Here is a 27941-nt window from a genome sequence, read left to right as displayed (position 1 = left end):
TTTAAATGATGATTATGTTAGAAGTAATTGAAAAGAGTTGATCAAATATTCAATAATGAATCTATTCATTAATTTTAATGTTAGGAAATATATTTAAAATGACTATACTTTGTGTGGCTTATAGAACCTCCTCTACAATATCAAGTAAACTGTTTGATGAATAATGAAATAATTCATAGTCTCATACTACTCAAATGTAAAATAAACCACAGATCATACATTTTTTAAAAACTTTTCTAACTCTTTTAAATGGGAATATACTAAACTAATTCTTTCAATCGGATAACATTCTAAATAAAAAAATCATAATACGTTTGTTATTAAACGGAAGGAATTAGTTATGGGGTAGAATTGGTTTTTTTGATTTTTTTCCCCTTTCAACTAATTAGAACTGACATAACAAAAATAATGTAAATAACCAATTACATTAATTTCTCTTCAATATTTTAGTTAGATCTAGAATTACTTAAAACCAATTCACGAATAGATATGAAGATATTAACGAATGAAAATCCTCCACGTAGTGTAAGTCTATTCCATTTATGATAAGTTTATAATTTACTTCACTTAGTAATGTTTACTTAAATCTTCTCATTAATGTTTAGGACTGTAGTTGATCAGCCTCTTATTGGTATATGTGCATACTGTGCATATTGCCTCTATATTGTCTTAATTCACAAGCATTATAGGCAAAGATGGATAGTGGTTAGTAGTGGAATCCAGAACAAAACGCGCATTCTAGATTTCACTGTTAGCCACTATCCATCTTTGTTTATAATTTACTGTTTTGAAAAGAAGAATATAAGTTGATATTCTAAACATCCATATAATCAAATATAATTATTTATATCTAAAAGAAATAGTTGAATTTATAGCTGTAGTGAACGAGAACACACAAGTGGGAACATTAGAATGTATTTGAATACAAAATAACAGAATATCGTAGTAAAATTTGAGAACCATACAATAATGACTTTATTTGCAAAATGTCAATCAATTGTTTCAGACTTGATTGTTCCTTCGTTTCCACACCAATCATTCTGTGTTCCTGTTCTCTTTTCTTCGATCTTCTTAACCTTTTGTTGACAGGCATTTCACTTTCGACTGATGATACATACTACTTATAACTGTTGACATCAGTAGCACAGACCACAATAACGATATGTTACATTTAAAAATGAACTTTCTCGCTCAAATATTCATTACAAAATAATGCAATTTCACAACCATAATTAATTATATTATTTTAATTGAAATTTAAAGCAGATGGTTGTCTGGAAATGTAATTTTACGACATATGTTAATCACTGCCACCGAAAAAGCCTTTGCATTTCTCTGAGTTGGATGTTTTATTCAGTTTTGATTGTGAAGATTTATACTGATATCATTTATCAGTTACCCATCAGTAAGCAATCACATTCCATTACTTCAGAACTTTTTTTAAACTCCACAAACAATTGACAAATATCAACTTATTATAACAAAGTGACGATTGAGTTTGAAATATATAGATAACACCAGAATTCAGGTTTGCTGTCTTTCGTCTATCAGTTGATCTCCCAAACCTAACTACTAACAAACCATCAAATCTCTTACACTGACTGAAGTCATAAACTCTCTAGATGCATTTCATTTTGTGAAATTAGATTGTCGCTGATTTAATAATCTGGCTGTAAATGATCACTTGCAAATGAATATCTGGACAGTTAGAAGATATGATTCTTTTTATTCTTGTTAAAATAGTTAATTTGCTATTGACTTTCAGAGAAATAATCAGTTTATATCCGTTGAATTAAATGTTTTAAAATCTTTCACAAGAATCTCAAACAGTATTATGTTTTTAATATCACAGCTAACCTTTTCCGTATCTTTGGAATATGTTGATCAAGTAAATCTTAATAAAAATAGACGGTCTGAAATACGTGGGAATCTATTCGGACGTCATTTAGCAGAGCTTATAAGGTAAATCGATCAGCTTAAGAGCATGTACCTTTAAATTTTTTATTTGTCAAATACTTTGATTCAGTTCGAGCACTCTGGTAAACTTGCTTTGACTTCATCAACTAGCATTCCTTTATTATTTACATCTTTTGAACATAGTTAGTCGGAAAACAATCGACTATCGTCCAGCAATACTCGAATAATGAGGTCAACTTTGAAGTGTTTAGCTAGAATAAAACAATTATATTGGGCTTCTAAAATTCTAGTAAGTTTTCGTATGATTTATGCTTCTACTGAGAAGAGTTTGAGAATATGCATTCACTCCTTGAATAACACAATGGTGATGCCATTAATTGTGACACTGAATGACTCAGGTTACAACAACGTACGGAGCAGCAGCTTGATGTTCGTATTAAAGATTCCGATTTTGATATTAGTTAGCAGAGCGTTGTTTTGAGTGAAAGTTTCTACCTCCTCCAACTTTCCTCAGATCTATTTTATTTTGTATCTTGGTGATACCTACAGGAAGGTTTTTAGGTGCTGCTTCGATGTCCGGTGGGTTTAGTGGAGCCGAACTACGCAAGAGTCCCTCAAAATGTTCCACCCATCTGTCTCTCTGATCTCCAATCTCAGTGATTGGTTTGCCTTCTTTAAACCTGATTGATCTCTTTGGTTTACTATAATTTCTTGCCAGTTTATTCATCGTGTCATATGGTTGCTACATATTTCCTTCTGTTGCAGCTTTTCCACTGTTGTTGCTAGCTCTTCCACGTATTTCTGCCTATCGGCTCCAATACCCCTCTTCACTTACTTGTTTGCCTCAGTGTATTCAGCTTGTACCTTGACCTTCTCTACTTTGGTTCAACTGTTGTTACTTGCTGTCTTTTTATTTTTCCTTTCTTGAATCTTTTCTAAGGTTTCGACCCATTTGCCTTTGCATATGCATTTGTGTTAGCGGGAATATTGTGCCGCATACAACCACTTTGTTGAATGCACATTAATTTCAAAATCTGTCACCATTCTTGTACCTTCCTTCCACTCCCCTGTCCATTCCGTCCCATGATATTTTCAGACCCATCGTTGTCTATTCAGACTTTGATGTTTAGATCTCCAACCAGGATTGTCAAGTCCATTCCTGGGCACTTTGCTATGATCAATTGCAGTCTCTCATAAAACTGATCTTCATTGTCATCCTAGCTATCATCGGTTGGCGCATAACATTCGATAACATTCATCGTGATTTCCTTCCTCTTTCTTTCGAAGGATGCTTTGATGATCATCGATCCATGAGATTCACACCCTATAAGCGCTCTGCTCTACGTGCTTCTTAATACAGCATCAAAGAAACTTCCTGAGTGTGTGGAGCATTTTCGTCTTCATGACCACAGTATGGCAGCATCTCTCTACAATCTATCTTTTTCTGTTCAGCTTTGGTCTAATGAGTTTGACTAATTTTGAGAACAGTCAAGTTGTGTCTTCTAATTTCCAATAGCTATTTGATTGGTCCTTCCAGTCTCTCACACTGTCCGAACATTCCATGTACCTATATAAGTTGTTGTTTTGGTTGTTAGAAGGGTCATCAGCCTCGTTACTTCCACACACTCTCGATTTTCATCATATGTCATAATTCTTCCTTCAACTCGGAAGATAGAGTTTAAATAGTCTAATTTGTTTATTTTGTAGCAAGGTTGTCTTCTGCGGGATGGGGTTGCTGACCCAATGTCCAACCCTCCTCCTTTACTCGTTCTTGGACTGTTGGTATTCCTAGATGAGCTACAGGCGGACTTACTGCCACCAACTATCTAAAGTCAGAAAATCCTGCACGTCATATCGAATCACTTACATTATAGGCCACAATACAAACTGGTCTACAGGACTCGATCAACACTTAGGCCTAAAGCAATATAACATTAAGTGCTACCAAGAAGTCAGTTAGTAGATTAATTTTGTAGCTATTATAAAAGCAATACACAATGACTAAATTGTCACAATTTTCCAAGTCACAAAGATCCAATTTATTTTTTAATGCTATTTCATCTTATTCCTTTAGGGTTCCAAATGATATCGATAAGAATGAGTGTACAAAAAAGCATAAATCTGAAGCTTTTATACCCCGTTTTGTAATCGCATGTGTCGAAGAGATTGAAAGGCGAGGTTTATTAGTAGTTGGACTCTATCGATTATGTGGTTCCAATGATAATATCAAGGCTTTAAAAAGTGAATTTGATGAAAGTAAGAAATACTCTATATATTTTTATTTTTTAAAATCACTGTTTAATAATGAATATGCAATTTTAATGACAGTTCCATAGACTGTCTCTCATTTATATTCATATTTTTTATTTAGTTTCTTTTTCATGAATCATTTCATAAGAGTACTATTAAGTGATCATTAAAGAGATCGTTTTTTACTTAATAACTGGAAATCAAACCTCAAGAAAACATAATGATAATGATTCGAACCGACATTTGGCAAAGCTAATTTGTTGACATAAACGTTTATTTTATGTGTTCATTTTAAAGTCCTCAAACTGGTTATTAAGCCATCTGTTTAAAGAAAGGCAGTGATATCCAATTCGATGTGCTTTTTTGTCGATATTACATTTTAACTCTACAAAAGATGTTAGTCAATTCTACCTTCAGTTTCTGTATGTTCTAAAATGTATCATACATTTCCATAGTTTTTATACCTTAAATGTTATATCAAAGAGATAAAGAAAATGTCCTGGATATTTCTATTTAGAACAATTTTAATTAAGCATGGCAACATTAAATTGTAAAAGGCCGTATGCTAAAGTTTAATAAAGCTTCAACCATACAAAAATTCAAACCCCCTTTATGTATTCAAAAACAGTTTGTTCTGACCTTAAACTTGCCCTGGTAATATTAGCTTATTATCTAGAGTGATGAGGTTTCAAATTGTTCTCACATTATTTTCTTTATTATCCTTTTTTCCTCTTACCCTTCAAATTCCCTGACACAGCCGAGGGTGGAGAGAGTCAGCTCTCCTTCTCGAAACACTCTCACATAGCCACGCGTATACAGTCACTGTCAGGGGAGTCCTACTCACATCCCTCCCGTTGCGGGGGCGTTGTTTACGAAATTGAGAGGACGAAAAGCGAATATCTGGCGGCCCAACCGGATTGGTGGAAACAGGGGACCCATCTAGGGAAGTTGGAAAACCTTGATTCCAAACCAATGGTGCACATGGGCTTCAGGATCCTGAGGGAGCAAATGGAGTATGAACCACTGGCTACCATGGGACTGCATTGCCTGACGTTACTCCACTGCCTTGGGGATCAGACCTTTAGGCTGAAGGCTCCGGGTGTGGCCCTCTAAGAAAACCACCTGCTTCGATCTGGACACCCGGGCAGTATCACAGCCCTCACACAAATCAAGCGAATTGTGTAGCGCATATGCCTCTTTGTACCAATATTTACGTGTTCAAATAAATGAATAGATAAATAAACCTCTTACCTTCCATTTCTGGTCTAGTTGACCTTTTATTTTTATAGATAAATGTTCTTAACAAGTATATTATGTATGAAATGTATTACCCTAATATATCACATAGTTCTGTTAATCATCGTCTTCTTATTACACTATTGAAATTTGTTTGAAATTTTATATTAACAAATAATTACCATCAATCTTGTCTCATATTTATAGATGATTAATGTATATAAAGCAATATAGTTTTGAATTCTGTTTAATCAAGGAAGTGTACACGAAATGGTACTGCACAAAAATATCCTCCATATAATTCAGATCTATTTTAGTAAGATTTCTGAAAGAAAATACAAATAAAAGAAAAGAAATAATAAAAAGATTTATAGTTGAAGTAATTACTTTTAAGAGTGTGTATCCCTTGAGCTGGATAGTTTTATTAAAAAGTTTTCATTATTGTTCTAGGTAATATAGTTGGCTTCTATGTAGAGTGTAGAAATGGAAACTTTCTGGTTACTTAGGTACTTTAGATAATGATTAGGTTCACAATTTTTGTTGGTGTGTTTCACAAAGCAATAATCAATAAGTACCATATGAATTTTCTTGAGATTGGATGTAGTGAAAATTACAATGACTTTTGATCTTAATATTTCTTTCATAAATCAGACACTTGCAAATAGTGTCAGGAATGAGTTTTAAAAAATCGATTATGTGAAAGGTATTTGACCAATATGTTTTAGTTGTCAATTGTATTTTATTTATATTTCAGGTTGTACTTTAGCTATTCAAAGATTACCGCTTGTTGAATTACCGGTGATTACTAGCTTATTAAAACAGTTCTTTCAACATTTACCAGAGAGTCTGGTTGATTACACAGCTACTATAGCTTTACTTCAAGCAGTTGGTGAGTTTATACTATTGGGTAAATATATATCTTTGGGCGACAAAATAATGAATCTACTATGGATAATTTATTTTAGCCACTTTACTCAAATTGAAGCAAAATTCTGACAATTTTCAAATACTTCCCGATGTCTGCACTTTTTTATTTCATAGTCAATTGTTTAAAGCATCTAGATAAAGTCTCCATTCGAAGGTTTGTTTTCGCAAGAACTTTCTATTGAATTCTACTCTTGGCATTTAGAAAATATATTCAGAATAAATCTGTGCTATTCTTACTGAATTGTATCACCTGAAAAGGCTTAAGGCCTCGTATAGTTTGTCCCCAACCATCCTATCCACAATGATGTATGATTTTATGGACTCGTGCTGAAAAACTACACTGCTTTAATAGGTTGCAAGAAATGGAGTCAGAGGGCCCAATGATACCATGATTTTTATATTGTACAATAGGCGAGATAATATTATTGTATTCGAACAGATCATCTACGATTGGGATGTAATTCTCTTTACTAGAGGTCACTACTACATATTCTTGTTCATTTGTCAGACTGATCAATATATTTGGAATTTCTGATCTTTTTCAAGCTTTTTTACTTGACCTGCGAACTTCTTTTGGTGATATTTATGAATCCTTGCCCATCATATGAATTGACAACGCACTAAATATTAGTTATTCCTTTAAAATCCTATCCTGACTTCTCGTTACATCAAAGACCGAAGTTTAAATGCTCAGTTATTAGGATATTGGAATTATTCGCTGAAGAATCAGTAGCACCCACTTATGGAACTTATACTTCCTCTTCTGATGTATACTAAATTCAACTAGTTGATAAATTAGCCTGTAAAGTATGAGGCTACAAGAAATAGATTCTTGAATGTAATATTTTATAAAACAGCGAAAACAACGAGTTTCATTTTTTATAATTGATTGCCAGTAACCGTTCATATATCACAATGTTGATGTTGTAAATTATGAATATGAGAAGTATATTTATCAATATGGATTGACCTAACACATTGAAATGTGGATTAGGCAGAAATTTTATTTGAAATTTGATAAACACCAACGATTCCTAAGGTCTAAATAACAGTCATAATATAATGATAAACAAGCTGTTGTGGTTAGTTGTGATTATCCTAGTTAACAGTATGGTGGTTTATGCAGTTTGTAGTGTTTTCACAGTTGAAATCATGAGTCGACCTAAGCTAGACCACCATTAAAGATCTGGAAGCATTGGACTGCCACTTTCGTCCTAATATGGGACAATTCAAAAGTTCGCATCCACAATCCTGCATGAGAATCTCAAAACTAAGACATTTTGTTCTCGCGCGTCAACGTTTAACCTCTAAACCACTGAGCTGGCAATCGACGGTGTTAATGTCTACCTTTAATTAATCTACGATCTTGCCCAATCCTTCATCTGTTGACTGAGGCGGATATCCGTATCACACACGACATGAATTGGATTTCAGTTAGCTCTACACTAACTTTTTTATCTAGAATTTTATAAGACTTTCATTGGTTCATTTTTGTTCTCATTTACATTTACAATTAGAAATTCCTGATGAATCCGTTCGTTGTCAACTCATTGAAGACATCCTTGTCGATCTTCCCACCCCAAACCTGGAAACATTCAATTACTTAGCCAATCATTTAGTCACGTAAGTGCCATATATTTCTAACAAAGACATACAATATACGAAACAGCGACTATTTCATTTTGTTCGCTGCGGTCTTTAATAGAGATGATGGCATTCTTGTTTGTAGTTCATCGAGAGATCCCCAAATATTGACAATAAATGGTAACGGTTGTTTAAAGCTAGTCAAAAGTTCTAAGGTGACTTTGTACTTTTAAAAATACCAGAGTCTTGATATTTGACATTTTTTACTCAAAGTATTTAAACTGTGTTACCCTTCACATTTAAAATGTTATAAACATCCTCAATAAAATGGGAGGATTTATTACGAACTTGATTTAATTTTACATGAAGTTGTTTATCATATAAAGAATTTAGTGGTTATGGCTTTAATTAGGTTTATGAATACTGATGCTTTGTGTCACAATGTATTATTTATTCTATGACTTACCACTCTAGTTATACTAAATATTAATGATAAGCCCAAACACTGAACAAAATATGTTGATTACTGTCGACATTCCAACAGTGACTACAAAACAATACGATTCTAAGCATACTTATCATACATTTTGCTGATAGGTCTCTCCTCATAATATTTCACCGATTAGCAGTTAGTCATATTTATTTATTATAATAATAATCACTAATTCATTTATTTTTTTCTAGGGTAAGTAATTATAAAGCGCAAAATAAAATGGATTTAGGCAATCTTTCGTTAATATGGAGTTACACCTTGTTTGAATGTTCATCTAAAACCATACCGTCTACTGAAATGAATGAACAAACTAAAAGCGGATCTTCATTGAAATCAAACACAGCTGAAATTCAAGCAGCTTTTAGTTTTCAACAGGCAAAAGTATTAAACTGCATCCTGACATCAATGAAATCCGGAAAACTGACAATACCATCTCATAGCAATGTAATTAGACCAGTATATTCATAAATTATAATAAACTTGATCCTTTTTTATCTACAAAGTTGAATGTATTTTTTATTGTTCGTTTCAATATTTTTATTTTGCTCATAAATAGGAATCACAAGAGTTTTGATACTTCTGCCATTGCTTTCTTAAAATCAAAAACTTACTTTATATCCTATTGGTTAGATGAATATCTATTTCAACAATGTTGTAGTAGATTTATTTACGGGAAAGTAGATTATTAAATGTACGATATTAGTCCTATAGATAAATATAGGTGGATAACCATTTCTGATGAGTATCTGTCGAAGCTGAAACAATTCGTTATCTATCATGTCATTAGAACATGTTCGCCTAATCCTTGAGGATAAAGAGTAAGTCAAGTTTCTCTTTCTACTGAATGGGACACAGCTATAGAAATTTGTACACTCCCCATTGTATATGTATAACCATTTGGCCATCTTTTCAACCGGACATCAAGAATCTTCGGTCACCTCTTCCTCCAATGTAAATTGAATCGAGTGATGACAATCATTGAATTGATTCAAAAATTCATCTTCTTCACAAATAATGGAAGTATCATTCATATATCTCTGATATAAATGATAGGGACTTAACACCAAGACAACATTCTGATAAAGTGTCGACATTTTAAAAGAAAACTTTTTATGAAAATAGAATTTGAATGAGATGTAGATGCCAAACTCTTGTAAAAAAACGGATTTCAAAAGCCCTAAATAAAATGTTCTATTCCGCTAAGCTCTGTATTGATTTCTCAATCCGGCCTACAATTTACAGATGTGCTAAGGATAAACTTCCGCTTTAGGCGAAATCGATGTTCAACTAGAAGTTTACTTGTTTCTATGAGGCAGGATACCTTGGACACACAAAGCGATCATTTTCTAAATTCGTCTCAGAACAGTACCCGGTGTGGCTTTTAAGAGAAGAATGGAAAACTATTATCAGTTCAATATAGGAACACCTAATCAACTCTGAACACGTCGCTCTGAAGGAGTCTTCATTCAAAACAATCTCCACAATCAAATGAACTGGATCGAAGGGAGGTCGAATTAAAAACTTATTCACAGTTGAGGCATTGGTGATCCACCAATTCAAGCCTGTGTGCAAAAACGATACGTCCAACCTGTCATCCTCCCTTGGCCCTAATTGTTCTCTAAACTCCTGATTATTACGCAACCACATTTGGTAATTAGAGTCTCGAATCACTTTATGATGCATTCCTTTTTATCCTACTATAGACATATATTTGCCATACAAATATAAATACGAATATACAACTTAAGTAAATGATTTCATCGAAGACAAAATTCTCACTGAATTATATTTAACTTGAAAAGAATTGAAAAATGAAGTAATCATGGAATGAAAATGAGAGGTGAAAAAATATTATTAAATCAAACATGGTTTGCGTTAACAGGGTCAGAAAATACTGGTTAATATTTCCCCACAATCAGAAGGGGTTTTGTGGAGATTTTAGTAATTTCAGTGGTTGAAATCATGAGTCAATTGAAGCTAGACCACATCGGAAAACCTGAAAGGACTGGACGGCGGTTTCATCTTGGTATGGGACTCCTCATCAGTGCGCACCCACGATCCCGACCACCGCAAGATTCGAACCCTATCAGTCTTGCGCGCGAGCGCCTAGCCATTAGATCACTGAACCGGCATCCAACAGTGTTAATGTCTAACTTCAACTTATCCACGAAATTGCGACACCGTGCACCATTGTCTTCAGTGATCTGATATCTCACAACAGACCTGGTTGAAATCCACTGGTCACGGCTTCTCCCTATAAATTCATCATTTAGATTTCAATGTTTTAACACTTATAGCTTTAGCAAGCGTTAGAAGTCTAGTTCTTGCGATATTTCAAAGTATCTGTAATACTTTATAGGTTAAAAAGTTATTCAGAAGCTAAATGATAGAAGGCTTTCATTTTCATTTCAGTTAAAATATTTATCATATGAATATTTTTAATCCCATTACTACTGGTATGAAAGAACAAATGAAAATTCACTTGGTGTTCTGTGATTGTATCTTCCTATTGTTATTTAGGACTGCAATTGGCCAGTCTCTTGTTGTCATATGCGCATCCTGAGAGGATTGCCTCGATATTTCCTTAAGTCATAAGCCTTATAAGCAAAAATTATGGTACTAGATCGATTCCTGAAGTGAACGTCGAATCTGGGATGCAGGTACATCCAGCAGACGAGCCCCAAATAGGACGAAATGCGCGTCCTAAATTCCACTGCCACCCACCATCCATCCTTGCTTACAAATAAAAATCATTATTATATATCGGTAGAATGTATTACACTTTGATCAAGACTATATAATAAAGCTACAACAGAGATTTAATGTTGAGCTTATTAGTTCTGCATCCTAATTTATTGACAGAACCATACATTTTGTGTTCACTAGTAAATTTCGGTATAATAATGAGAACTACATTTACGAAACTATATGAATTTACTTTTCATTTTGTCTATTATTATCAGATTGAGGTGAACTTTTAAAATGAGCAATTCACATAATAAATGTATTTTGCTACTGAAAAGAAAGCATGGTAAATTTGTATTTTCAGGTGAAAATGGCATGTTTGTTTAATCTATCGAAGCGTCTGAATCACACAGTCGAGATACGCGCGAAGTTGAAGTTCACAAGACAGTGATTTGTCTATAACACGGTTCTTTATGGAACAATATAAATAAGTGAGCTACAAACTTTAAATTGTGAGGTATCTGTAGCGTCTTGAGCGTCTGTAAGTCTGAAATGGAAAAGGCTTCCCGCAATTAATAACATAAAGAATAATTGCAACATATGGTAGTGAAAATGACAGCTAATAGCTGTCTAATCTTTATCAATAAGCAAAAACGGATCTAAGAGCAAAGAATTTGTAAACTGTCGCGTTTAAAAAAGGATTAAACGACCATACAAAATTGCAAATAACTGCTACAAGAATTAAACGAAAGTGATTATAATGATAAATACAATAAATGTTATACGTATATGTAATTATTACAGAATATTACACAATAAACTTGCGCTACAACGTAAGCGCAGAAATTGCTAAGAACATTACTGCTTACTGAATATTAATAAGTAGTATGATGCAATACACAGAAGAATCGAAGGGAAGAGAATTGGACAAAGAAAGTAAAACAATGTTTGAAGATATGAATTCAGCGCACATAAGAGATACACAAACATGATGACTATACTTTGTAGGGCTCTGTTGGATTTCCTTAGTCCTGATAACCGATATCTAGTAAATGCCAACGTCTTATAAATTCTGAAAACAACAAAATCCAAGAGACAAAAACATCCGAAATATCTCTTATCCTTTGACTGAACATTGAGTAAAGGTATGGATATAATTTCTAGCTCTCCTACTCTTCTCGTTACCACTTTTCTACTCATATTAAGGGTTGATCTGTTGCTGCTTACTCTGTTCCAGAGATTCCGAGTTTACGATTTAGCTTTGGTATCAAAACTTACTCTTCCGTTATGGTGGGATAAATTCGTAACCAATTTTTTTCCTGAGACATTCAAATATAACTAGTGAGACTAATGACAGTCGAAGCTAAATAAATTTGAAGAAAACAAGTGGTCTTTGTGAACTATTTCTAATATTACCGTTAACATTTTGATTGGTAATTCTACTAAGCTTCAAGTGGTCACCGTTGAATATCTTCACAAAAATACATATTTCTGAAGTTTTCTTCACAATATATCCTAATTTCTCAAGCGTAGAATCAAGATTCTAGTTTTACTTTCATTTTATGCTCTCGTTTCACTGTCTGGCGACACTGCACAATTGGCCTCGTTTATTTACATCACCATATACAAAATAAAGATCGATTACTTGCATTATTTTAGTAAGACCATTTACAGATCTGGTAGGAAAGTATACTTGAGCAAATATTGAAAAATCTTAAAGATATATAGCAATGACTTCATACCAACTTAGACGCATCATTATTCTGAGTAATTAGTGGTCATACGTGTGATTTTTTATACGAACTATTGATTCTTTTGTACACAATGTGTGTCTCATTTTTAGTTCCAAATACAATACGTTAGCTTGTGCTCACTTAGTTCTTCCTGACTTAAACTGCGTTATTGAGGAGATTACTAGTTCGAAAAGTAATTCAAATATTTCTCATTTTCGAACTAATTCAGAGTGAATTACTATAAATATGAAAACATGTATAAAAGAATGTAAATGGAGTCTTTTTCCTTTAGCAAGCGTCATCATTAGATGAGGGTAACGAATGTGCTAAAGGCTAATGAGCCAACAAGTCGCGATCATAAAGTTAAAGACAAAGAAATCTCAGTTGTACACATATAAGTGTGTGCTACTGTAGATTGCCAACGTAGATGACCTATGTTGAAATGGTTGGAGGCCTACTCGAGTTAGACGTGAATGATGTGACAAACTAGCTAATGTCGAAGTCACACCTCATAGTCAGCACCTTACGTGTACTACCCCATCGACGTATCAAGGTACCATAGGTGTTTTGATGACTGTACAACACAGAGGACGTTATTACAGAAATATTAGTTAAAGTAGATACAATCGAAAGTGAGACCACTGCCGCATGGGCCAGTCCATGTTATACGATTAACTTATGCGCGTTGGTTGTCTCTGACCTTGACGGGGATCGATGATTTGCTCGATATTCAATGACCCGACTGCCGGATGATTTGGCTAGGGCTTAATGACATTTCGCTGGCCCTACACTACCATAATATCATGCTGCAATACGCAGTTGTACGTCTTGAGTTTGTAGTGGCAATGTTCCCTAACCACATGGTCTTTGAAGCTCAACATATCACTTAGAAGACTGAAGTTCAACATGTAACACTAAGAGAACGTCGACAATGGTGAACGAGGAAACATGCATTCAATAAAATTTCGCGGCTCGGTCTTGCAGATGTGGTCATTCTTGTGTAACAAATCTCTTTAATTCACATTAAATAGATAACTGTTCTATCTCCATCTTAAATTTGTTATTTAGAAACGCTAAACACTATATTGTTCATTTTCACAGTACGAGGAATCAGAATAGACAATGTTGTGAGTTCCACGGAAGACCTCATAGATTAGGTTTTCATATCATGACAAATCTACGATTTTAGAATGTCTGTAATTACAGCATCACAATTCCTATCCCATAATTCTACAACTTTGTCAAGACAAGACACAAAACCAAGTGGTTTTTCTAGGGAGATGAAACTGTGACAAGACTTTTTCAGAAGAAACTTAGATCATAACATCCAAACCCAAAGGTTGTTGGTATTGATCTTACTTGTGACAACAAAACAAGGAGTTAGGAAGCAGTATGAAAACCTTGGCTGTCTAAATATTCGTTGTCTTAGTTGGTGATAGTTAAAAATTCAAGTCGCTGTCGTCTGAATGTATTCTAACGGATACCCAAAATCTTGATGGCATATGTTACGTGGATATTAAGCCGATTGATTGAAATTATGGGTGATACTTCAACAACAAAAACTTTCATCATAGACTACCCACAGCCGCATTAATCTATGAGGATGGTCGTGGTCTGCTCACGTTGGACGCTGGTGGTGTGATCTCCCAGCACGTGTCGAAGTTAAACAACGCGGTTAATAACTACTGTTAACTAACCTCCTACCCTACCCAGGTGCTATGGCTAACTCGATAACATAACAGAGTAAACATGACATTATTACTGAAAGGTACGCGTGAGAAACGTTAGGAGAAACCGAGAGCGATAACTATTAATACATTAACTAGTCCATGACCCACAACTTACTGATTAATGCAACAAAGTTTCTTCACTACTGTTCACATGAAACACATTGTTTGTCGATTTTTAACATGAGGTAATAAAAAGAACTAACCACGAACGTGGTGGAACTAAGAAAATGTTTATTTATTTGTTTAAGTTGATCATTGTTGTTTATTTATGAGAAGCCACTTTACGAACTATGCGTTCCAAAGTGCATCTGAGGATTTCACTTTCTTATGTTGTTTTCTTGTCGATTATATGTCCTTTATCAAATGGTCAGTATATGTTAATTAGTATGATGCAATTATTCTGAAGGTTTCATTCCTCAGATCACTGATAGAATCGAAACGGCAGTTGTACAAGAAAAAGGTACTGCTTATCTTAACTGTACAGCAGTCATAGAGGAACAACAGGAGTCTGTAAGTAAACATACGCCTTTATAATATTTTGTCAAACGTATCATCATTCAGTTGCGGTTCGACTGGAGAGCTATATTTATTAAATTCTATGACACAATTTGCAAATTTTACGTGTCTACATATATGGACACATACTAAATAAAAAGTACTACTATACGTTTTTGATAGCTGACAGTTTTTATATCGTTACTGATCAGCTCATTTGGACTCTGATTGCACCATAATATCTCTAAAATTGTTTCATATACTTTTCTGGTAAGATGTTCAAGTCTTTTTACCGATAAATTTTTATGCGAAACTTCATGGACTAATATTAATGGAACTTCTTTATATTATTATTGATATTGCTGACACTAAAATTGATGTCTGTAGCTAGTCATTATGGATGTTATGTAGGTTATCCCCTCACAACATGAAATATATTTGGCAAATATGCTGTGTTTGCCTTAGTTTCGTAACTGCACTTTTCCGTAATTCAGAGCTCGCTGGGATTAAACTGTCACTGTGTTTTCTTGTTTTTTTTAATTGTTTTCAAGTATTACTACTACTGAATCTCCTTGGGGTACATTGGTAGTTGGATCAATAATACCAGTTGATCAACCCCAAATGATTGATTCTCCCACTGCGTGCCAAATAATTTTCTGGATAAACAGATAGCCATTTGCTTGAAGGATGGTCCATAATTGTTTTGTAACGTGCTTCAGCCTATTGGTTTGAGTACTTGGAAACGGTAGACACATCATTTGCGTCAATAAAATTTCCAGGAAACTGGATATTTAGTGGCAAGCTCAACCTTTTTCGTGGTCGCCAGCTATACGACATGTAAAAAACTATTTAAACTCTGCCTTCAGAGTTAAAAGATCTGCTTTTAGAAGAATTATGGCGTCTCATGATGAAAGTCGAGAGTCTTCGGAAGTCACGATGCCGATGACCCTTCTAACAACCAAAGCAACAACTTATATAGGTACATGGAATGTTCGGACAGTGTGAGAGACTGGAAGGACCAATCAAATAGCTATTGGAAATCAGAAGACACAACTTGACTGTTCTCAAAATTAGTCAAACTCATTAGACCAAAGCTGAACAGAAAAAGATAGATTGTAGAGAGATGCTGCCATACTGTGGTCATGAAGACGAAAATGCTCCACACACTCAGGAAGTTTCTTTGATGCTGTATTAAGAAGCACGTAGAGCAGAGCGCTTATAGGGTGTGAATCTCATGGATCGATGATCATCAAAGCATCCTTCGAAAGAAAGAGGAAGGAAATCACGATGAATGTTATCGAATGTTATGCGCCAACCGATGATAGCTAGGATGACAATGAAGATCAGTTTTATGAGAGACTGCAATTGATCATAGCAAAGTGCCCAGGAATGGACTTGACAATCCTGGTTGGAGATCTAAACATCAAAGTCTGAATAGACAACGATGGGTCTGAAAATATCATGGGACGGAATGGACAGGGGAGTGAGAGGAAGATACAATAATTGCGACTGATTTTGAAATTAATGTGCATTCAACAAAATTGTTGTAGGCGGCGCAATATTTTCACAAAAAGTATACACGAAGTTACATGGATCTCAACATATCACACTATAGAGAATCAGATCTATGATATTTACATCACTAGAAAATTCTAAATGTCAATGGAAGTTGTGAGGGTCAGGAGACGAGTTGATATAGCTTCAGATCACCATCTACTTTTCGGTTTCTAAGATGAAACTGAAGCTAAGGGTACACTGGAAAACTGGAGAAGCATTATTACAAAGGTTCATCACAGCCTTCGAGGTATTGACAAACTTACCGAATTCAAGATAGCTTTCAACAGCAGATTCCAAGCCTTACAAGGTCTACTGAAAGAAGTAAGCACTATGTAGGACAACTGGAAAGGGGTCAGAAACCACCACGTCCAATGCGTCAGGAGGTTCTGGGTTGCAACATGCATCGTCATAAAGAATGGATCTCTATGGACAGAATTAAGAAAACGAAGAACAAGAATACAGTAATTAACAACATTCGAACAAGAACGGAGAAAGTCAAGACAAGCTGAATACACTGAGGCAAACAAGTAGGTGAAGAGGAGTATTAGAACTGACAGGCAGAAATACGTGGAAGACCTAACAACGACAGTGTAAAAGCTGCAACAGAAAGGAATAGCAGACAACTATATGATTTAACGGAGAAACTAGTAGGAAAATGTGGTAGACTAGAGAAACCAGTCAAGGATAAAGGAGGCAAGCCAATCATCGAGATTCATGGGCAGAGGAACGGATGGGTGGGATACTTTGAAGAACTCTTGAATAGACTAGCTTCATTGAACCCACTGGACATCGAAGCAGCACCTACAAACCTTCCTATAGATGTCACTACATCAACTATCTAAGAAATCAGGATGACCGGTCATCGGACAAATAAAGATTGGGGAAGCAGCAGGATTTGATAACATACCAGCTAAAACACTGGAGTCAGACATATGAGTGACTGCAAGCGTGCCCCATGTTTTATCGAACAAGATTTTGAAGGAAGAGCAAGTGTCGACAGACAGGAAATCAGGATACCTCATCAAAATACCAAGTAAAAGAGATCTGAGCAAGTGTTAGAATTACAGAGGCATCAAACTACTCTCAGTATCACGAATGGTTTTCAACGGAGTGTTACTGAACCGGATGAAATATTCAGTAGACGCACAACTTTGAGATCGCCAGGCTAGATTTCTTACGGATCGGTCGTTCACAGACCAAATCGCGACATTACGGATCACCATTGAACAATCAGTTGAATGGCAATCGTCACTATACATCGACTTCCTTAATCATGAGAACGCGTTTGGCTGCGTGGATATGATGATCTTTTGGAATCTTCTTCAACACTATGAACTGAGCAACTGAAAAGGTCGTCAACATCATTCGGAATTCATACGACGGAGTACACTACAAATTTGTGCATGAAAGATAGCAGGCATATGTATTCTAAGTGGGGATCAGTGTCAGACAAGGCTGCTCACTCTCATTATTTCTCTTTCTGCTATGACGGGATAAAAAATCACAATTGGATTCTTTTACTCATTATGATTTTTGTTCAGTATTACTCCCGTTTTTTCAGTGTGATGATTATTCAGTGTAGTATTTGTTTTGTTTTCCACTGTGATATTTTATTCTGTATAACATACGATATTCTTGTATTAAATTAACATGGATTATACTCAGCATGATATGTAGCATGTGATTTCTTATAACTGTAAGTGTTTTTCATATATGTGATTTCATCCTAATTATTAGTCGAAATCTCCCTCTAAATGCAAGTCTCCCTCTAAATGCAAGTTGTTGCTTCAGGACTGGTCTGCGTTAACACCTGAACTAAGGATAGGGAGTGAAGTAGTCGAACGCGTTGACAACTTCACTTATCTTGGAAGTCTGATCAGCCCTAATGGGTTGGTATCGGACGAAATCTCAGCACGGATTCGAAAAGCTCGATTGGCTTTTGCCAACTTGCGCCACCTATGGCGAAGGCGAGATATCCGTCTATCAATAAAAGGACGAGTATACTGCACGGCAGTCCGTTCTGTTTTAATTTACGGCAGCGAAACATGGCCATTAAGAGTAGAAGACACTCGTAAGCTATTAGTATTTGACCACAGATCCCTTAGAAATATTTCTGGCGTCTGCTGGGATCACCGGGTAAGTAATAGTGAGGTTAGACGCAGGGTATTAGGGAATGATGGTAAATCAGTTGATGAGGTTATGAATCTTCATCGACTGAGATGGTTGGGCCACGTGTTACGTATGCCTGAATACCGATTACCACGACGTGCAATGCTATCCGGTATTGGAGATGGTTGGAAGAAAGTTAGGGGCGGCCAAACCAAAACGTGGCATCAGTGCTTGAAGTCACTAACTTCTAGTCTGAGCCATGTTGGTAGATGCAGACTACTTGGTTGGGGTCCGCGTGACTATCGTAACCAATGGTTGGAGACTCTTGGTGACATGGCTCAGAATCGATCACAATGGCGTCGGTGTATACACTCCCTGTCTTCCCTTAAACTAAGAGATTAAAATCGCTTCATATCTTTCTTTCTACGAACCAATTTTTTCTTCTTGTACTATATCTCTATATGCAATCTTTCTCTTATATATTACTACCTTTGACCTAACCACTGCTATGAATCCGGTGTTCATCTTGTTGTGCTGATGCGGTATGGCAACCTGGACCGATGCACATATGTGCCTGGTCCTACGTTGTAGCTGACTGACTGATTAGTCGAAATGTGTGTACAATCAATATATAAATGAGTATATTTTTGACTAGGGTCGTCGTCGCGTTATGGAGTTAATAAATCTTCACTTGTACTTGTGTTCTTACTTTTGCGTCGTGGGAATTGCAGTAGTTCCTTGATTTTACAAGTATAAGTAATAAGTGATCCAAACATAAAAATCAGTGACCAGATAATAACAATTGATGACGCAGTCATAACAGTCGACCACTAGTCATAACACTTTCTTCTGGTGGTTGAATTGATTTTGAAGACCTCCACATCTAAGGGAAAGCTGGATACCACCATCATCAGCTTACTGTGAGAGAGAGTGAATCGGCTTCTATCTGTAGAGGAAATTAGGGAGAGACGTTGGTGTTGGTTGGTGGGAAATACATTGTGGAAACCAACAAACTGCATCATGAGGCAAGCTCTAACTTGGAATCCTGAAGGGGATCGGAAAAGAGAAATACCAAGGAACACATTGCGTCGAGAATTTGAAGCAGACATGAAGAGAATGAATAGCAACTGGAAACAAGTGGAAAGGATTTTCCAGGACAGAGGATGGTTGTGGGCGGCCTATGCCGTAAGTAAGTTAGTAAGTGGTTTCCTGGTGTCAATTTATTATATGGCTGGATTATCAGTTAATTAGCTTCTAATTTGCGAAAAGTAATTTCACAGTATTCTCTTGATAGTCTAGTGCGGGAGTTACACATGGCATCCTGTTTCGCAAGAAGTATGAAATTCCAAAGAAGTAATGATACTTGTTTTGCCAAATATCTACAAAAACTAAGTTCCTAAAAAATAATTAACAAAGTAAAATACTTTAATTGCGTGAGACATTTATTTACCCGATCATTGTATTTATTGTAACCTATGTTTATAAGATGTTTTCACGAGTGAAACTTAAGACATATCAGTTTAGATACGAAACATTATAAATAAATTAACCCTTGTCTTAATTTTGGTGAGTATTCAACAAATATGATCTTAATAACAGATTCACGTTATTTTCGGTCATTGGTTAGTGAGTCACATTTGTTTTGAAAATATGAAAACAATTCAGCTCTTGTCTCTTTTGTCATATTTGTAGCAAATTAGTTGGTATCGTACTGTAGACAAACAACAAATCTCATCTGGTAGTACACTTAAAGATCCTGTTCGTCGTGGTCCTCATGGTGTCAGCAAATATGCAGTTAGGTTTCTTCCTGGAAGACCCAACTATGCACCTAATATGGCTGGTGTCGACGTAAACAAACTACGTACCTACCAACTGATTGTTCGATTTGTAGATATTAATGATGCAGATACGCAATTCAGGTGTGTTATTGAATTGAGTAAGTTTAGGAAAATATTACTTATTTTAGGACTTAAAGAGAATTTGTCAAAATCTTTCACTACGTTGGGATCGTTTTTAATTTAAGTAGCTAAAATTTTTATAAACTGAAATTTCTTTTTGATTCCTTGATTTGCACTGAAAGTTATGAGGCTGGTAATATGATTATTGTTTTGTTTTCTTATTTACATCGCCATAGCTGGTTAATGGCATTAATGTTTCTTTTAACCTGTAATACTACATGTTGGAAGTTTCAACTAAATACTCACCATGTTTTTCAATAACTGTCTTTGTTTTGTATTGCAACCAGTTACCTTTCTTATTTACTCTGAACAATCTTCAAATTATTGAATTAACTTTATCAGTTTATCTTTATCGTTTTATCTTTTACTGGAACCAAGTTTGCTTGATGAAAAAGAGTCCTGACATCAAATTTAGGGGTGAATGACTTACATTTCCTTTGTTTCACTACCTTACTCTCATTTTGAAAGTTAAACCATAATTCTTGTGTCTTCCCACATCTATCTAACAGAAAGGAATAATACCCTTACAGGGTATAATACTGTCTACTGAAATTTCGAACCACCTTGATATTTACAGATTACTTAGTATATACTCTTAGGAACTAGTAAAACCGTTTTCAATCATAGCGTAATTTGTTTTTATGTTTATATTTTTTATGACCATGAACGTTTTATGCCATAGTTAAAAATACTATCAAGACCAGCTTAACCGTGAAGATGATGAGCCTTTGGACATTTATTTATTACACATAAAACTTCTGTAATTCATCTTTATAAACAGTCACTGATAACTCCAGATTACTAAATAATCGTTTGGATCTATTCTAGTACTCTTTTTAATTATAAACTGAATAGCTCATTAGTTTATTTTCCTAATAATATTTATTATTTAAACGTAATCTCATCGTTTCATCGAGTTTGTTTATCATTGAAATAGTTTTTTAAATTTGTTTGACATTCGATTTTTTCGATTTATTGATATTCAGGAACTACGCCAGTTGATCAGTGGCCTGTAGCATATGGGAATATTATTGTGAAACGCGCTCCTGAAATTCTCCCGGGGTTGACATCTAAAATTGTGACGGAAGGAGACTCTTTAACGTTAGTTTGCCGGGCACAAGGCTCGCCACCACCGATGATAAGTTGGACTAGAGCTAATGGAAGGCCTCTGTCACTTCCAGGTTCACCACAAAGAATTTATGTACGTTTTACTGAAATCTTCCTTATTTTTTTCTAAAAATGGCTGAACTAAAGTTATTTTCAAAAAAAGCTATTGAGCTCATAGTTTTATCCATGTTACATATCAATTGTTAAGACTGGCAAAATTTCGACTTATTTAGGTTTTATTGAAATCGATTGCCTTGATTACATTAACATTCGGTGTTACTAATAATTTTTTTAAGAATTCAACACTACATATTCCCCGCGTTGATCGTTATGATCGTGGTGTTTATCGATGTTATGCAGTTAACAACGTAGCTGGGTCGGCTGAATATGATGTAATGGTGGAAGTTAATTATGCACCACACGTTCGTGAGGCTCGGTTCAAGGGAGCTTATGGACAGGTAAATATTACCATTACCCTTAACGATTTGATATTGAAAATAATTTACTTTTGATAAATAAACAGATTTTACTCTATAAAAACATGTTGAATTTACTGAAGAATTATCATTTATTGATCACTGATGGACTTATCAGATATTTTGTTACATAATGAAAAAAGCGTCCTATTGATACTTACGAGTTAGTCAAAGCTAAACTAAAAGAAACTTGGACTGAATGGTTAAGACCTCTTAAGATTTCCTGTGATGGTTTAGTTTTGGATGCAGAAAGGCATTCACAATTAGTGTTTATTGCTTATTTAATGGTTCTTTTAATGACATAAGCTGGTCATTTTGTATTCTGAAAATATAACAGACATATTTTGATACCTTAAGAGCCTCTTCAACGATTTTTGTGACTATGATTTTGAGCAGTAACTAGGTTGCCTAACTATTGTGGATTGATCTTTTCGTGTTTCACCTGTGATTAGTCGAAATCGTATAGTACATGTGACCACTTGTCTAATCTTTTACTGTGGTTTCATCCTATTTATATTGAAACGAGAACCACTGTATCAATCTTCGTATACTTCGTCTTGAAAAATAGGTATTGTTTCATCACTATTAAGTGGCTTCGTTTTTATTTTTTTACCTATAAAATTCTTATTTAGGCACCAGATGGAAATTATGACATGACATTGGAATGCATTGTCAATGGATATCCTGATCCTGATTTATTATGGTATACTGGAATTTATGATCCGATAACTAATAATAAACCCCTATTTGATAATAATCGTTATGAACTTGAAAAAGCTCAAAGTTATGGTTCAGCTGGAACAAATGTAAGCTTCCGTGTTATTAATTCAAATGAATACTTTTTAATATATTGTTCTTGTTTACCAAATGTTTGTTTTATTGAGATCAAAACCTGATCTAGGTTAAACAACCATTAAAAAATCTGGAAGCACCAGACCGCTGTTTCGTTTTACTACAGAACTTCTCATCAGTGCTCATAGTCGACCCTGAAACCAAGGGTCGATCTTACTCACGAACCGTTAATTCCTAGACCACCGATCCGAGATCCGATTTTAATCTATCCACAATATTGGGCGACCATTTTTTCGTCTTCAGTGGGTACTTTCCTCATACCCATTAGTGTAGAATGATATAACGTATGGTTTACGATATTTTCCTGTTACACGTATATTAGGATATTACGTTAATAAAACTAATCACGTTATACCAGAACTAGGATTCGCAACCTGAAGTAGTGAACCAGATTAACACTAGAGAATATCCTTTCAATACAATTACAAGCAGTCAGACACAGTGAGTTCAAAGTAGAAATCAATAATTGTTATAACTGCCGTCAAGCTAGTATTTACAATATATTTTGTATTCACCCTCATAATCATTAGGTAGACAATAATCTCCCATATTTCTAATCTATGATTCCCAGTATTTTTAATCAAACTGTAATTCATTAAACAATCTCTTTTAGACACTTATGACTCCCAAACACTGTGATATAATGTCGTTTTATTTCTCATACATGTTTAACAGCTATAAACGCAAGTACACTGTTTTGTTAAGTGATTTCTTCGAGAATTTCAAGCTTTGTGTTCAGCCAACTATTCATTTGATTACATTTCCTATCTAAATAACTTGCAAAAGTGATAGTATCGTAAATCAAACTACTAAAGACTCTGAATTAAACTTCTAAACCCTTTATTATCTGCTTATTTTTTCAATGCAATATTCAGACTGTTTTTTTTTAAAAAGTGATTTATAGCAGCGTATGACTGTTGGGGAAATGGTTGATCACTTTGTATATATAACACGGATTACTGTAAAAGTAAATACATCCAAGTATTCAGCTAATAGTGAATTATTTCATTAATAATAAATAAGCATTTGTTCCTGAATACTAGTTGTAGTTCGTTTTATAACATCGAGAACAAATCAAAATAATCATAAAGGTGTTGTTAACTGATAAATTAATATAATTCTGGAAAGGGAGTTTTTAGAACAACATACTTATGTAAGTTGTCGATATTTTCACTCCAACATTTTGTCGCGAACTTTGGTAGATATCTAATTGGTGAAGATTTTTATGTCACTAGAAAAGGATTTTGATTTTGTTAGATAAAATATCCAACACAAATAATAAATTAGTGACAGGTTACTAGGATCTGCTTACAAAAAGGGCACAATATCGAATGTTTAGATTATCTTGCCTGTGTTTATTTCTTCTGTTCATGCTTTCACTCTTCAGTACACAGGTATTCTAATGCAATATAGATGATTTCAGTCTCGATTCAGTAATTCGATAAATCTATTATCTCTAATTTAGTAATTGGTTATTAACTATAAAGAAAAATTTCCAAAAATATTCGATTACACATTAGAATTACTTTTGTCAATGTTTTTTTTTCTTTCAAAAATACACTTCAAATTTAGGTAACTGATGTTTTCTCAACTCTACTAATTCGTAATGTACGAGTTGGTGATTATGGAAATTATTCTTGTAGAGCGGAAAACAAATATGGATCAAATTTTGTTGTACTCAGTTTATTTTGTAAGTTCAGCATAGAAAATGACAGTTTAATTTCTACTATTTAGAGATTCATTTTGAAAAGTTTTTTCTTATTTCTACTTTCATGTTCAGACAGTGATTCATAACTACAGGTTAGGACAGAATTGAATAACCACTAATTTATCTCAGCGGAACCAAATAGAAAAGAGTATCAATGAACATATTGATATTATGCCTTGAACCAAAGATATTGTAAACTCATTTTAATATAATACCAGGTTAAAGTGGAATAGAGATTTTAATTAGTTATTTTATGAAGTATAATTAAGCCATGTCCAAGATTAAAATCAAATTAAGTATATTAATGTTGAATCAACGAACATTAATTGCAGAGACATTAATGTTTCATTTTATTATTTTTTCACTTCAGACTATTATTCAAATATTAATGTTTTGATCATGAAGCCTAAATATCTTCTGAACCATTTGAGAAGTTTACTTTAAAGGTCACTGAAGCATCCAAGAAATAGGAAATATATCTAAATTGCACTGTGCAAATTTGTAGTTCATTTACAATCGATCATGGTGCAAATTTACAGCAAAACCATTTAAACTGAAAATTATTTTCACAAATCAAGGTTTATTAAATATAGCTGCATAGTACTAATGTCTTGGTAGCTCATGTGTAAAGTTGTTGTTGTTAGAAATAATAGCCAATAATAAACAGAAAGACCAAACTATCAGAATGCACTGTATTTAATGAAGTACTCATTACTTCTTTTTTTGTCGAGACATATACATATATATTTATGGAACATGTAAATACTTAGGCTTTGTTGACCAATGAATTCCAATTATTTTAGCTAAAAATCTTATTGTATTTGATTTCATTTATATTTATGCTCAGATCAATCAATCTGTCAAGGTGCTTACTGTCCAATGCTTGGGGCTGTTTCCTTGGAAGCTCGAGTTAATGAAGATGGAACTTCAGTTATCAACTAGTTTGATAATAAGCTATGAAATTGTCACAGTGTTCTTTTTATCTCTATCTTGTTATTTTCGACTTTTTTTAAATTTTTACTGTCATGTAGATACAATAACTATTTTAAAATAAACATTTTATAATTATACTACTTTTTTCAGTATAGGGTTGTGGAGATTATTGAATTTCATTGAAATCATGAACTGATCAATTTTAGATCACCATTGGAGACCATGAAGCACTTAACGGCCGCTTCTTCCTAGTATGGGACTCCTCAGCAGTGTGCATCTGTGATCACGCATGCGAGAATAGAACTCAGGACTTTCAGTCTCGCACGCGAATACTAAACCTCTAAACCATTGGGCCGACATGGTTTTTTTTTGTTTTTACGCCTGTTACTCCTCGTGAATGAGCATAGGCCGCTCACCAGCATTCTCCATCCAACCCTGTCCTGGGCAATCCTTTCTAGCTCCGTCCAGTTCCTATTCATCCTTTTCATATCTGTTTCTATTATCCGACGCAATGTGTTCTTTGGCCTTCCTCTTTTTCGCTTCCCTTCAGGATTCAAAGTTAGGGCTTGCCTCGTGATGCAGTTTGACGATTTGCGCAATGTATGTCCTATCCATTTCCATCGTCTTTTCCTAATTTCTTCTTCAGCTGGAAGTTGGTTTGTTCTCTCCCACAGAATTCTATTGCTGATGGTATCCGGCCAATGGATATTGAGTATCTTGCGTAGACAGCTACTTAGAAATACTTGTACTTTCTTGATTGTGGTTGTTGTAGTTCTCCAAGTTTCAGCTCCGTACAATAGAACTGCCTTGACGTTCGTATTGAAGATCCTCACTTTGATATTGGTTGAAAGTTGTTTTAAGTCCCATATGTTCTTCAATTGTAGGAATGAGACCCTTGCTTTGCCGATCCTCGCCTTTACGTCTGCATCTGAACCTCCTTGTTCATCGATGATGCTTCCCAGGTATGTGAAGGATTCTACATCTTCCAGAGTTTCGCCATCAAGAGTGATTGGATTCTTGTTCTCCGCTTTGAATTTGAGGACCTTGGTTTTCCCTTTGTGTATGCTGAGGCCTATTGATGCAGAGACTGCTGCTACACTGGTTGTCTTTATCTGCATCAGTTCGTGTGTATGCGATAGGAGGGCTAGGTCATCTGCGAAGTCCAAATCGTCTAATTGATTCTGAGCTGTCCATTGTATTCCGTGTTTTCCTTCAGATGTCGAGGTCTTAATAATCCAGTCGACCACCAGATGAAAGAGGAAGGGAGAGAGTAAACAGCCTTGTCTGACTCCGTTCCTTACTTGGAATGCATCTGGCATCTGTCCTCCATGCACTACTTTGCACTGTAGTCCGTCGTATGAGTTCCGGATAATATTGACAATCTTCTCAGGAACTCCGTAGTGTCAAAGTTTCCATAATGTTCTCCTATCTACACTGTCGAATGCCTTTTCACAATCAATGAAGTTGATGTATAGTGATGAGTTCCACTCAACTGATTGTTCGACGATGATCCGTAGTGTTGCAATTTGGTCTGTGCACGACTGACATCCAAAAGTGTTAATGCTTAACTCTAATCGATCCACAACATTGAGCGATATTTTCCATTGTCTATGGCAGGCAACTGCTTCATACTCAACACGATTGAAATCCGCTGGTCACAGATTCTCATTAGAACAATTGAAGATGGTTGCACAATATCGCGGATTGTTTGAATTTAACCATTAACACCGTTGGATGACAGCTTAGTGATCTAGAAGTTAAGAGTTTATGCGCGAGACCGAAAGTTCTGGGTTAGAATTCCGCGTGCAAAATCATGGATGGGCGCTTCGGCAAAGTCCCATACTAAGATGAAACGACCATCCAAAGCTCCCAGGTTTCCAGTGATGGTCTAACATTGATTGGTATATATATGTATACTACTTTTAAGTGATAAGTATCATAGTTCCCGTAATAACATTTTCAATGTGACGTTCGCTTTATTTGCTGAATATAACATTTCATACACATAGTTCTCTTTATCATTTTGAAAAGAGCAAGAACAAACATTCTAGCGGAATAGCATGGATTCACTTTTTTATTATTTCGTTAGTTCTCGTCAGCTGTTTACAACCTGTGATATTTAAAATCATAATCAATGGGTTTAAATTACTTACATGAAAGAGTTTGATTAGAAGTTATATTGAAGACATAT

The 27941-nt window shown here is 34.9% G+C and overlaps 2 protein-coding genes across 3 annotated transcripts in view; both read left to right on the top strand.

Moving 5' to 3' along the window:
- MS3_00002034 (uncharacterized protein) overlaps positions 1 to 10034 on the top strand; it is a 58495-nt gene extending 48461 nt beyond the window's left edge. For both annotated transcript variants that reach the window (XM_051209587.1, XM_051209588.1), the window contains 6 exons: positions 451 to 525; positions 1853 to 1962; positions 3992 to 4173; positions 6158 to 6292; positions 7848 to 7953; positions 8599 to 10034. In XM_051209587.1, coding sequence (XP_051075047.1) covers positions 451 to 525; positions 1853 to 1962; positions 3992 to 4173; positions 6158 to 6292; positions 7848 to 7953; positions 8599 to 8875 — 885 coding nt within the window. In that variant the 3' untranslated portion in view covers positions 8876 to 10034. The remainder of the gene's footprint in view (positions 1 to 450; positions 526 to 1852; positions 1963 to 3991; positions 4174 to 6157; positions 6293 to 7847; positions 7954 to 8598) is intronic.
- A 4799-nt stretch (positions 10035 to 14833) lies between these two features.
- MS3_00010212 (uncharacterized protein) lies at positions 14834 to 25885 on the top strand. The gene is made up of 8 exons (XM_051218573.1): positions 14834 to 14921; positions 14962 to 15065; positions 20409 to 20652; positions 21661 to 21875; positions 22078 to 22239; positions 22890 to 23063; positions 24682 to 24799; positions 25665 to 25885. The coding sequence occupies exons 1-8, from the start codon at positions 14846 to 14848 to the stop codon at positions 25757 to 25759; spliced, it is 1188 nt and encodes a 395-aa protein (XP_051075045.1). The 5' UTR covers positions 14834 to 14845; the 3' UTR covers positions 25760 to 25885.
- The last annotated feature ends 2056 nt before the right edge of the window (positions 25886 to 27941 follow it).

The sequence above is a fragment of the Schistosoma haematobium genome, chromosome 1 (assembly GCF_000699445.3).
Source record: "Schistosoma haematobium chromosome 1, whole genome shotgun sequence".
Lineage (NCBI taxonomy): Eukaryota > Metazoa > Platyhelminthes > Trematoda > Strigeidida > Schistosomatidae > Schistosoma > Schistosoma haematobium.
This window is presented reverse-complemented; position numbering and strand designations above follow the sequence as displayed.

Coding starts and splice junctions, on each gene's coding strand:
- MS3_00010212 (XM_051218573.1), top strand. CDS start 14,846: ATGCGTTCCAAAGTGCATCTGAGGATTTCACTTTCTTATGTTGTTTTC. Junction 22,240..22,889: donor TCAAGGGAGCTTATGGACAG/GTAAATATTACC, acceptor ATTCTTATTTAG/GCACCAGATGGAAATTATGA. Junction 23,064..24,681: donor ATGGTTCAGCTGGAACAAAT/GTAAGCTTCCGT, acceptor CTTCAAATTTAG/GTAACTGATGTTTTCTCAAC.